Source organism: Cherax quadricarinatus, chromosome 88 (assembly GCF_038502225.1).
Source record: "Cherax quadricarinatus isolate ZL_2023a chromosome 88, ASM3850222v1, whole genome shotgun sequence".
Classification (NCBI taxonomy): domain Eukaryota; kingdom Metazoa; phylum Arthropoda; class Malacostraca; order Decapoda; family Parastacidae; genus Cherax; species Cherax quadricarinatus.
The window spans coordinates 5,980,852-5,995,061 of NC_091379.1; the positions used below are offsets into that span (position 1 = coordinate 5,980,852).

The 14,210-nt window shown below is 38.9% G+C and overlaps 1 protein-coding gene and 1 long non-coding RNA gene across 5 annotated transcripts in view; one reads left to right on the forward strand and one right to left on the reverse strand.

Moving 5' to 3' along the window:
* The window catches only part of LOC128698527 (serine/arginine repetitive matrix protein 2-like), a 55,635-nt gene extending 49,779 nt beyond the window's left edge, over positions 1-5,856 (forward strand). For all 4 annotated transcript variants that reach the window (XM_070103915.1, XM_070103916.1, XM_070103917.1 and 1 more), the window contains exons 6-7: positions 879-1,097; positions 4,868-5,856. In XM_070103915.1, coding sequence (XP_069960016.1) covers positions 879-1,097; positions 4,868-4,903 — 255 coding nt within the window. In that variant the 3' untranslated portion in view covers positions 4,904-5,856. The remainder of the gene's footprint in view (positions 1-878; positions 1,098-4,867) is intronic.
* Positions 1-14,210, reverse strand: part of LOC138855292 (uncharacterized) — a 65,402-nt gene that overhangs the window by 3,704 nt on the left and 47,488 nt on the right. The window lies entirely within an intron of this gene.

A 14,210-nucleotide genomic window follows, 5' to 3' on the forward strand; every position in this document is an offset into this window, starting at 1 on the left:
GAGTGTCGTAAACGCAGCTCTACACTGACGAATTGAGTATCCTTTGCTGCTCTCAATCTTTTGGATAAACCAGCATTTACCCGAGGGTGATTATTATTATTATTATAATCAAGGGGGAAGCGCTAAACCCGGAGGATTATACAGCGCCCGGGGGGGATGTGAAAGGCATTCAGGCTTTATTCGGGGAACTGGAGCACAGATCCAATTCCCTAAATCAAGAGCCCCTCACCAACATACCCGAGGGTGAACTGGGCCAGCCTCTGGAAATAGGAGGGTTTTTCCCTATTTTCCTGGGTTATTAACCCAAGAAAATCAGTGAGGTTTTTAATTTCCATCGAGGTTTTTACATCCTCTCTTAGAGTGTGACCCAACAGTCGACCAACTCGCATATTTATTTGATGTTCAGCGCACCGGGGCAGCAGGTGTTGGCCAGAGGTCTCGCCCAGAATTATTACTGGTTCCTAATGTTGTGGCCTGTGGAACATGTCAACTATTATGTGTCATACCTCGTATAACAACGTATTCATCAATATTTACAATCTTTAATGCGTGCACATGCTTGACATTATATTCGTACGTGTTAAAGAGTTCTTAGCAGACACATATTGTAATGCATTTAACTTAGGGGGGTTATGTACATGTGTGACACGTATGCGGAAATTTACCCCTATATTAATGTGCTTGATGTTAACACGAAATATCTCACATTCATTATCTACCTTTTCGTGTTTTTTTTTTTTTTTTTTTTTGTGGGTGTGCGTTAAATATAATGAATGTGTGGTAACCTTTCATTATTTGAGAAAAGACTAGGAGGTAAGATGATCACAACATAGGAAATACTCATATGCTTGACATATATTTAGTAAGTTTTGTTGCAGCTGGTGATGGACGTAGAAGAGTATGTACCTGGAGAGATCGAGGTCCTTCAGGATGACAAGCACCTGACGGTGAAGGGTCGAGTGGAGACCACGCAGGGAGGCAACACCACCACCAGGACCTTCCACAGAAATTTCCACATCCCTCACAACACCCGCGAGGAGGACATTGACTCGGCACTCTCAAGAGATGGCATCCTGACCGTCTACGTCCCCAAGAAGGTAAGTCTTCTTAGGTTCTACCTGTCTATAACTAGAAGCATCATATTTGAACATTCAACATAGAGGACATTAAGAAGAGAAAGGAAACTGTATTATCTCACGTTGAATTAACAGGTTATATATTTTGTGTACTAAACGCTGTCTGCGATGAATATCATTAACAAAAAGGAACAGTATACAGAATTTGGGTGATTGTGTGTGTGTGATGTATGTGTGTGTGCAAACAATCGCAGACAGGCGATCTTAATAATACAAAACAAGCCACGGAAGGAGGGGGTTGAAATCTTTAGCTCAAGTACTTTCACACTTCTCAGTGCGTCATCAGGAGCCATGGAAAGTGCAAGGCAACAACTGAAGGAGTGAGTGGAAGTTTTTCCTCAGAGTAGCGCAGTGCAGCAGGTGTCTAACCTGCACTGTGCTGCTCTAAGGAAAACCCTCATACTGACCCCTTCAGTTGTTGCCTTGCAACTTTGTATAGCTCCTGATGACACACTGAGAAATGTGAAAGTACTTGAGCTAAAGATCTCCACCCCCGTGGCTTGTCTTGCGTATATAATATATATATATATATATATATATATATATATATATATATATATATATATATATATATATTTCTTTCTTTCTTTCTTTCTTTCAACGCACCAGCCATATCCCATTGAGGTGGGGTGGCCCAAAAGGAAAAACAAAAGTTTCGCCTTTTAAATTTAGTAATATATACAGGAGAAGGGGTTACTAGCCCCTTGCTCCCAGCATTTTAGTCGCCTCTTACAACACGCATGGCTTACGGAGGAAGAATTCTATTCCACTTCCCCATGGAGATAAGAGGAAATAGACAAGAACAAGAACTAGAAAGAAAACAGAAGAAAACCCAGAGGGGTGTGTATATATATGCTTGTACATGTATGTGCAGTGTGACCTAACTGTAAGTAGAAGCAGCAAGAAGTACCTGAAATCTTGCATGTTTATGAAACAGAAAAAAGGACACCAGCAATCCTACCATCATGTAAAACAATTACAGGCTTTCGTTTTACACTCACTTGGCAGGACGGTAGTACCTCCCTGGGCGGTTGCTGTCTACCAACCTACTACCTATAATATATATATATATATATATATATATATATATATATATATATATATATATATATATATATATACATATATATATATATATATATATATATATATATATATATATATATATATATATACATATATATATATATATATATATATATATATATATATATACATACACACACACACACACACACACACACACACACACACACACACACACACACACACACACACACACACAAGCAAGACAAGCCGAATATGTAAAACTTACGATCTTGGCTTAAATAGCAACGCTCATCTTGCCATATAAAACAAGCTAAAATTTGTGTGTATGCAATAATTTCGCAAAAATCATTCTGAAGCTAACGAAAACAAATATATTTCATTGTGTTTGTTTAGTATTAAATTATTGTAAACGTATCTAAAATATATTTAGTTGGACTAGGCTAAAATAAATTGTGCTTGTTATAATAAGGTTAGGTAAATTTTCTAAGGTTCTTTTGATGCATGCAAAATAATTTTTTTTACATTAACATTAATGAAAAAATATATCTTTAAACGTATAAGAGAAAATTTTAGGAAGGACTTAATTTTAAATGAGTTCTTGCTAACTGACCAGTTTTACATATTAGGCACAACATATATAGTGTATATATATATATATATATATATATATATATATATATATATATATATATATATATATATATATATATATATATATATATATATATATGTTGTGTTTGTGTATATTTCGCCTGCTCTCGCGAATTCCTTGCGCGCACACACACACACACACACACACACATTTCTCTAGAAATTTTAATATTTTGTTTCTCTTATCACCCTAGTTTTTTTAGCTAAGGATTTATTTTCTTGGCGCATGTATGTATATATTAGAGCAATATTTTAATACAGAGTATGAATCTCTTCTAACTCCTCAGAAGCTCAACAGGAAAAGAAAACGCAACCAACATTCCCGATCTGAATGACCACATTGAGGAGCTGGAACTAAAGTCCCCAGTAGAAAAGTCTCAGTCAACTTTCCCTGGACGAGCCACAGTGGAAGCAAACAATATTTCCAGTGCATTAGTACGGCCTCTCAAATTGCCTTGTTAGCCTTTTTATTCTCCAATGGATCCAATGAACCGGTGAAGCAAATTCTACCAGAACATGTACGTAACTCAGTGGGAAAGTGTGACCCCAGCTACACCACTAGTACCTGCATGTGGGAGACAAACAGCAAAACAGGAGCATCCTAGAACTTCTTCACCTATCTAAGAAGGTGCAAATTCCAAACTGGATAGAGCTCGCCTCTTGGCTATTAGTGAATGTCACTCTTCCCAACTCCGTGACTGGTGTACGTCTCGACCCTCAGTGACTCCATGGCTTGCCGTCCCCATTCACACTTAAGAGTACAAGTGTTTTGCTGCAAAGTGGTAGCTGACCAATATTGTCTACATGATCTAAATTTTGCAAGTTTCCGTTTACAATGAAGTCAATGAAATCAAGAGATGCCTAGCTACAATGTAGTGTTCTGCCGAGAGAGAACCTCGATCTTTATTAACTAGCAACCCAAGTACTGTTGCCAATATCTAGTGTAGGAAAATACACGTGTAATTACCCTAACCGACACTTGCATTCAATTTATTGTTGATCAACAAGGTAATGTTGATCGAAAGGAATAACACGGGCTCAATAACACAAGCTTTGTTCTATTAGCTAATTCTCATAGACTTTCGGCCTTTACTGTGCCATGGATTCCCTCAAACAGCCGGATTCTAGTGCCTTCACTCTGAAGGATGGGTTACCTGGAGGTTATTCCGGGGATCAACGCCCCCGCGGCCCGGTCCATGACCAGGCCTCCCGATGGATCAGGGCCTGATCAACTAGGCTGTTACTGCTGGCCGCACGCAGTCCGACGTACGAGCCACAGCCCGGCTGATCCGGCACCGACTTTAGGTGCCAGGGGTCTATTGGCAATTCCCCTAATGCTTGATGGGAGGCTGTTGAACAGTTTTGGGCCCCGGACACTTATGGTGTTTTCTCTTAGTGTACCAATGGCGCCCCTACTTTTTATTGGCGGCATTTTGCATCGCCTGCCCAGTCTTTTACTTTCGTAGGGAGTGATTTCTGTGTGCAGATTTGGGACCATTCCTTTCAAGATTTTCCAAGTGTAGATTATGATATATCTCTCCCTCCTGCGTTCCAACGAGTACAAGTCAAGTGCTTCCAAGCGTTCCCAGTAGTTAAGGTGCTTGACAGAACTTATACGTGCAGTAAAGGATCTCTGTACACTCTCTAGATCTGCGATTTCACCTGCTTTGTATGGAGATGTTAATGTACAGCAGTATTCCAGCCTAGAGAGAACAAGTGATTTGAAAAGGATCATCATGGGCTTGGCATCTCTCGTTTTGAAAGTTCTCATTATCCATCCTATCATTTTCTTTGCAGTGGGTGGGGATGTCTAAGCTCGGTTATTTGAAATGTGAAATATGCACATTTCTGGCAAGATAACCGTTAAGTAAATATTAGTGAATGTTTCCTTCTTTGGTCAGCCTACTTTAATTGAAGACGGCCGATACAGTAAAAAAAATATATATACCACTGTACAAATTAAAGCAATATTACAACTATTTCATCTGTATCTCAGTTATGTGCTAATAATTGTTCTTTTACATTTACAGAAGGAGCGAGTAATAAGAATAGAACTGACGGACTAACTGTAAAGAACAGTGAGTGACGGAGGCTTACACTGCGTAGTGGCTGACGTAGGCCAACACGGCGATGACAGCAACATATCAGTCCTGCCAGTGACACCATGATTCTCTCAGTGTATCAGATACAACAGGCAGGGGTGTAGCAAGATCAACTGGTACACACCCAACACTGAGACCACCGCTCCGTCTCACTGATGGGGGAGAGGACGCTCGCCATGGTCATAGTGCCAGATTCACAATTTGTGAGGAGACACCACCGCTAGTAGCAGTACACGCCAGCAGTTGCTTCTTGTCGTACATTTGCACGATCATCGTATGACACAAACCATGTCAAGTGGTTTTCTCAGTGGACTTTAGCACCAAGGCTTCATTCACTACGCCATTATGGCTCGCCATTCACTCTTAAGTCGTTGCATTTGTAACATCACGCTAATTGCGGTTGCATCCTGCCACAACATCGTGCAAGCACAATTAGCGTGATGTTATGAAAGGTTCTTCGTAGCGCAGTCGAATTGTGGGGGCGTAGGAAATACATGAGCAAAGTCTCCTAACTGCAACTGTCACCTAGTACTAAATAACCACCAGGAATTAGTCGACTGTTGTAGTCGCATCCTGTAGGAGCTATAAATGACCCGTGGAAATAAGCCACAGTGCTTAGCTTTCTTGGGTTACTAGCCTCAGAGGTGGTGACACATTGCCACTGGACACCTAGTTATTCACTAGTGCCAGGTAATAACCATCACTGGCAGTGTCTTGATGTGGGACGCCTCCACCAAACACACACAAGCCTCATAATAAAATGCTCAGTGTATATCCCGGGAAGATAACCAGCCAGAATGTCACAAAAAAAGTAACTGCAATTAGTACTCAAGGTGAATGTTAAATGAGATGTTAATTAGGTCTCAAGGTCTATGTTAAATGTGTTGTATTAAATAATATAGACAACTCAAATGAAATCATTTTCCTGCTTATCGTCATGGTACATCTACGGAATTAATCACTCGGTTTCATTTCCAAATATTTTTTACTTATCTGATACAATGAAAATGTTTATGCACAATTGTTATTTTCAAAACATTATTATACAAAAATAATGGAAAAAGCCTATAGTATGCAGAGCATTTCTGGCAAACTTAGACTAGGCTTAATAATGCAGTACAAACTAAGCTCTCACATTATGCAGTACATACTAAGCTCTCACATAATAATACAGTACACACTAAGGTCTCACATAATACAGTACATACTAAGCTCTCACATAATAATACAGTACACACTAAGGTCTCACATAATACAGTACATACTAAGCTCTCACATAATACAGTACATACTAAGGTCTCACATAATACAGTACATACTAAGCTCTCACATAATACAGTACATACTAAGCTCTCACATAATACAGTACATACTAAGCTCTCACATAATACAGTACATACTAAGCTCTCGCATAATAATACAGTACATACTAAGGTCTCACATAATACAGTACATACTAAGCTCTCACATAATACAGTACATACTAAGCTCTCACATAATAATACAGTACATACTAAGCTCTCACATAATACAGTACATACTAAGCTCTCACATAATACAGTACATACTAAGCTCTCACATAATACAGTACATACTAAGCTCTCACATAATACAGTACATACTAAGCTCTCACATAATACAGTACATACTAAGCTCTCACATAATACAGTACATACTAAGCTCTCACATAATACAGTACACACTAAGGTCTCACATAATACAGTACATACTAAGGTCTCACATAATACAGTACATACTAAGCTCTCACATAATACAGTACATACTAAGCTCTCACATAATACAGTACATACTAAGCTCTCACATAATACAGTACATACTAAGCTCTCGCATAATAATACAGTACATACTAAGGTCTCACATAATACAGTACATACTAAGCTCTCACATAATAATACAGTACACACTAAGGTCTCACATAATACAGTACATACTAAGCTCTCACATAATACAGTACATACTAAGGTCTCACATAATACAGTACATACTAAGCTCTCACATAATACAGTACATACTAAGCTCTCGCATAATAATACAGTACATACTAAGGTCTCACATAATACAGTACATACTAAGGTCTCACATAATACAGTACATACTAAGGTCTCACATAATACAGTACATACTAAGCTCTCGCATAATAATACAGTACATACTAAGCTCTCACATAATAATACAGTACATACTAAGCTCTCACATAATACAGTACATACTAAGCTCTCACATAATAATACAGTACATACTAAGCTCTCACATAATAATACAGTACATACTAAGCTCTCACATAATAATACAGTACATACTAAGCTCTCACATAATAATACAGTACATACTAAGCTCTCACATAATAATACAGTACATACTAAGCTCTCACATAATAATACAGTACATACTAAGCTCTCACATAATAATACAGTACATACTAAGCTCTCACATAATAATACAGTACATACTAAGCTCTCACATAATAATACAGTACATACTAAGCTCTCACATAATACAGTACATACTAAGCTCTCACATAATAATACAGTACATACTAAGCTCTCACATAATAATACAGTACATACTAAGCTCTCACATAATAATACAGTACATACTAAGCTCTCACATAATAATACAGTACATACTAAGCTCTCACATAATAATACAGTACATACTAAGCTCTCACATAATACAGTACATACTAAGCTCTCACATAATACAGTACATACTAAGCTCTCACATAATAATACAGTACATACTAAGCTCTCACATAATACAGTACATACTAAGCTCTCACATAATACAGTACATACTAAGCTCTCACATAATACAGTACATACTAAGCTCTCACATAATACAGTACATACTAAGCTCTCACATAATACAGTACATACTAAGCTCTCACATAATACAGTACACACTAAGCTCTCACATAATACAGTACATACTAAGCTCTCACATAATACAGTACATACTAAGCTCTCACATAATACAGTACATACTAAGCTCTCACATAATACAGTACATACTAAGCTCTCACATAATACAGTACATACTAAGCTCTCACATAATACAGTACATACTAAGCTCTCACATAATACAGTACATACTAAGCTCTCACATAATACAGTACATACTAAGCTCTCACATAATACAGTACATACTAAGCTCTCACGTAGATGTTGCTTATCTATTGTAAGTCGTAGCACTAATTTACTTTTCACATATGATTATATTGCTAGAATGTGATATGAAGAGACTAGTAAGATTGACTCCAGTCACAATCTTTGTTATAAGAATTATAATTTAAAATTATGTATATTGTGTATTTATCTCGTTTATCTTTTGTATTATAATCATAAAGCGCTAAATCCTTAAGGGTTATGCAGCGCTGCTGTTATGTATGGAGCTTTTATGTATCTCGTATGTAGCTTTTATATATGTATCTTGTGTATGTAGCTTTTATGTATGTTGTGTATGTAGCTTTTGTTTATGTATGCTGTGTATGTAGCTTTTAAGTATGTTGTGTATGTAGGTGCGGGTTTAGCGGTTAATAATTGTATTGTTACTGAGACGACCTCCTCTCCTCCTGCTGAGGTGTTTTTCTCTTACACAACATCTACACTTCCTTTCATGCTGCTGAAAGGTTCTTGATCCAAGGAATGCGAGCATCAAATTTGATTACCTTATATTTCCCAGGAGCTGTATGATTCCTGTGGGTTCAGCGCTACCTCGTGAAATAATATACCCGTTGTTTGCCAGGTTTGTGTTTGTCAGCAAATATACGGGTAGACAGCGATAAACTGCTAACCGTTTATCGCCTGAGGAATGGGAGGTGATCAGGTTCGCTTAGAGGAATGGGAGGGTAGCTTCAAATCCCTGAATCAAGAGCCCTTCACCAGCAACACGGTATCCCCCCCAATCACCTTAAAAGGGTATACAGGGAGGAGTGTGCAACGGAATTTGCAAGATCAATATGAAAGTAAACACACACACAAATGGTAAACAATTATCTGTCCATATACACAGGTGAACACCACGATGTACGTACACACATTAGGTGTACCTACACACAGGTCAACACCTAGGTGTACCTACATGCAAAGGTAAGCACTTTAGGGAATCCTTCAAGACATTATATTTAACGTAGGTTAGACCTATTTTAGTACAGGCGGCACCAGCATGGAGTCTACATCAGAGGAAGCCTCTTAACCAACTGAAGAAAGTATAAAGATGTGTAATAAAGATATTACGGGGTTTCTCGCAGTTCTTGATGAACACTGAGTTCCACGAATCTGGGCATGCCATTTATTGTTTTTTCGAAGTCCTGTGGTGTCTGGGTTATATCCGAAATTCTGGAAATAACCATATTTTGAGTCTGTCATAAAAAATCATGTAGGTTGTTGGCCCTTGGTCTGATTAATGGCTCACTCGTTTCTTTGTCTCATCTCGTTTAGGCAGGGACCCAATACTGGATGTGGTTTATGCCCTAGATTTGGCATAAGAAAATAAATATTTTGAGTATTTTTCTGAATTTTATTTATAGCTTTAAGTTCTTCCTGTATTTCTTGGCTCCTGTATCATTCCTAAAGCTTAAGTTCGATGCTATTTCTCTGACCAGTGCCTTCTTTTGTATTTCAGATATACTGTCCCCTTTCGCAGCTGTTTCTTCGGTTTCGCCTATATAGGGAGGATGTGTCTTGCTCATTAACTTGTTGGCATTTCGTAACATTTTCAACATGCCTCAATGATGTCTGTATTATCTACTTATCCCTAACACTGCAAACGTCCTTCAAAATTATGTAAATAATTGTTTAACTAGTACTCTTTTTAAGCCACATGCTTTGCATCGTACAACTACTGGGCGAGGAAGTGTTGGAGATAGTAATAAGTAGCGTCCTGAGAAGGTATAATAAGCCCACGAGGCTGTGAATCGAATTCAGCAGCCACAACGTGGTAAGCACATGTATAAGAAAGATAAGGCATTCTTCCTGTCTCTCAGACCCCGGAAGCCTCCTGGGTCAGCCTCTAGCTTAACAATCATTCCTTTCTGGGCGACTCTGCTGGGATGGTCGACTTTCTCTAGTCATGAACTTTGTGGTCGTTCCCTTGATCTGTGACACACAAGGTGTTGCCTCCTCTCAGGATCGTAGTTATAAAGATAAGCTGGGAAGCAAGACATATGTTCCCAATGATAGTGTTGAGATTCTTGACCTTGTACTAGTCTCGCTTCCATAAATAAATACAACAGTCGACAGTGTTGTTGTTTTATTGGCCAGGTAAATATTCCCTGACGCCGATCTGTCAGATATCTTGTTCAGTAGTTGAGAAACCCCTGGTTTAGTGACGCTAGCTTTAATATTCCCCTCTTCCTCATATAAATACAAAGGCTAACCATATAGTGGTCTAGCATAGTATTCCAACCAACGGACGGTAGTTGAAGTGTATGTAGCTCTGAGAGCGGAAGACGCCAGCCAGGTAGAATGGCACCTTCATTCCCTACCAGCACGCGTCTCAAGACCTTGGCAATAAACACACTTGACTTGAACCTTACACCTAGCATTATGTTCATGGGGAAGCGTTAAACCCATAATGGAGAACTGGCGGTAATCCGGCTTTATCCATGGAGGATAGTTGTAATATCTTTAGCCAAGAATCTTGTCAGCATTAAGTCACACTCCAGCAGAGGTACTTTCCAGCGTGCTTTTTCCTTGACTCGACTTCTACGTACAGGATGTGTCGATGTGGCCTAAATCCTTAATGCTGTACTCGTGTTGTTTCCAGATGGAAGATGTTTTGTCCACGGCCTGACAGATGAGCCCATAGAGGTCCACTTCAACGTGTCCAGGGACAGATGTCTGTCTACTGTCGTCTTGGTATATCTAAACTGCCTTAGCAGTGAAATCGTGAAGGAGTATACTAGTGGCAAAAACCGCCCCACATCCAAAGCCATCACAACAAGTGCAACTGAAAGTTGGGGGTCAGCACTTATCAGCAGCGTAAGACATGACATGATCTTATAAAGAAAATCATAAAAGATTTATTAACAGCAAACATGATAATTTGTGTCCATATAAATGTCTAAACACACGCTGGTGACGGTGGAGACCCGAGGATAAGAGGAAGAACCTACGAAGAAAGTGAATTATTATCATACCTAGGTGCTAAACACATCAGGAAAAATAGGTGAAGAAACTACAATTTAAAACACTGGAGTAGAGGAGAGCCAGATGATACATGATTACGACGTGCAAGATATATTTGAGGACTATATAAGGCAGAGAGATAGATTTAAATGGAAGGTGAAAAGAATCGGCATAAATGGAGGTAAAGAAATTGAACCACATGAATGATAGAAAGTTCTTTCTAACACTTTCTCAATTACCGTGTGAGAAATTAAGTGAGGAACTAGAGCTATCGTCCACTTCCTTGCAATAAACCTGATTACCTGCTACTTCCAGGGATGAATGATCCTAATGGGTTTAGCACTTCCCCATGATTATAATAATAAAGCACGAAAGAGAGTAATAGGCGAGTCACACATACGTGGAGTACAAGAAACACACGACACAATACTACACCAGAGACTAAACCATAAGTGCGAGAGAGACTCTGGGAGAGCAGGAAATTCAGTGAAAGAAAGCAAAATCAAAGTTTTGAAAGACGTGCCTAAGTTTATTAAAGTAACGAGTGGAATATCTGAAGTATCACCAGTACATTGATGACATATGCGAATGACATGCCATGAGTGAGGGATATATGTAAATAACATGCCGTGAGTTATATATGTGTAAATGACATGCCATGGTTATATATATAAATGACATGCCGTGAGTGAGTTATATATGTAAATGATATGCCATGAGTGAGTATTATATATTAGTGTTTACTGTTGAAGCAGACACAAGGAGAGATGCACCATCACCAGGAAAGATGTACTTCAGGGACCTGAACACAGTTTAGGAGTGGTCAGCCAAGTGGCTACTGAAAATTAACCCCATCAACCGTAAAGTTATGAGCACAAGGAAGAAGATAGAATACCCAGCGCTAAATACATCACTGAAGAATGAACATTTAAGGAAACAAATGAGGAGAAAGATTTTGGAGAGAGCATAATACAGAAATACTATCTGATACACCCCGTCAACTAACTACACGAATACCACCTGGTGGTTCACACTTACACTCACTCACCCATTTGACCATAAACAGAAATATTAATCTCAATCTTAAAATAATGAATCCTGTGATACTCCAATACTGAAACTATGTACTGTGCCAAAACAAAAGCATTCACATTGCTAAACTCACAAACTAGTATTTAGTCACTTAGCCATAATACCAACTTACCTCATAATTTGTAATATTTTAAAATTAAGAATTAAACTAAGTCTGCCCGAAATGCCTAGCCATGCTAAGCGTTCTAGTGGTATACTCTGTAATCATTATTTTACTACATGTAAACCACACATTAACCAAATTCTGTAAACTCAGCATTGTAATCCTTATAGAGAATAAACTTTGAATTGAATTGAATTGAATTGAATATGAAGAATTAGAGCCTCAACATTCATTTAGAGGACTACACAAATCGTATGTCACTGTCGAGTATGAAGCACCATCGTGGAGCCCCACACCTGATCAAACACGTTCAAAAAGATAGAAAAATGTTATCAGAACAATTCTTATGATCGAACTCACATATAATGAGAGATGAGAAACTCAGTTCGGTAAAACGGGAGACCCAGAGGCAAATCTCTCTGCTTCCTTCCATCAAACTTGATCCCTCCCAATTCCCCAGGGCATTATATGCCCCCTATGAGTTTAGTTCTCCCCTCCCCCCCATGAATATAATAAGGAAGCCATGGTGGAATAGTTGATATCCTCATCACACTGCTGAAGTCTCGCAGCTGCAGTTGACAGATTTCAACTCACATGAAATCCATTCTGTGTGATGGATTGTTATTATAATCAGAACTAAGCGCTAAACCCACAAGGGTCATACAGCGCTGCCCTATGGCGGAATGTTACGTGGAAATACGGCTAGCTTTTGTTCCCACAATGTAACTATCACATAGAACAGGGTAGCAGCAGCAGTGTGCTATCATACAGAACAAGGCAGCTTCAGTAATGATATCAACGCCCATGGTCAGTGCAGCTTTCCCTGACGCCCACAATAACACCACCTGCCTCAAGATCATACTTCCTCACACCCATCTCGCGTAACAGATCAAAATATCCGTAACTGGTGTATCAATCCTAGTCGTAGTTTCTCCTTTTCTAGCTGAGGCCATAAAAACTATCAGGAAGTGAAGGATACAGACGAGAGAGAGAGAGAGAGAGAGAGAGAGAGAGAGAGAGAGAGAGAGAGAGAGAGAGAGAGAGAGAGAGAGAGAGAGAGAGAGAGAGAGAGAGAGAGAGAGATTATTATTATAATAATCAAAAAGAAGCGCAAAGCCACAAGGACTATACAGCGCTGCTGAGAGAGAGAGAGAGAGAGAGAGAGAGAGAGAGAGAGAGAGAGACCTGGCCCATAGATGGCTACAACTTCATCTTATTCACTATCTATATATCTCTTAACAATAAAAAGGATTTCATAAGAACATAAGAAAGGAGGAACACTGCAGGAGGCCTGTTGGCCCATACTAGGCAGGTCCTTTACAATTCATCCCACTAACAAAACATTTGCCCAACCCAATTTTCAATGCCACCCAAGAAATAAGCTCTGATGTGAAAGTCCCACTCAAATCCAACCCCTCCCACTCATGTACTTATCCAACCTAAATTTGAAACTACCCAAAGTCCCAGCCTCCATAACCCAACTAGGTAGACTGTTCCACTAATCTACTACCCTATTTCCAAACCAATACTTTCCTATGTCCTTTCTAAATCTAAACTTATCTAATTTAAATCCATTACTGCGGGTTCTCTCTTGGAGAGATATCCTCAAGACCTTATTAATATCCCCTTTGTAATAAAGTTGGTAGAATTACCGACAATATGTAAAGTAAAAGGACACAAGTGCAACTAATGTGACATTTATTGTGGCAACGTTTCGCTCTCCAGGAGCTTTATCAAGCCTGGCTTGATAAAGCTCCTGGAGAGCGAAACGTTGCCACAATAAATGTCACATTAGTTGCACTTGTGTCCTTTTACTTTAATATCCCCTTTATTAATACCTATCTTCCACTTATACACTTCGATCAGGTCTCCCCTCATTCTTCTTTCAAATGAGTTGATGTTGGTAATAGCTTTTAGCTTGTAAATA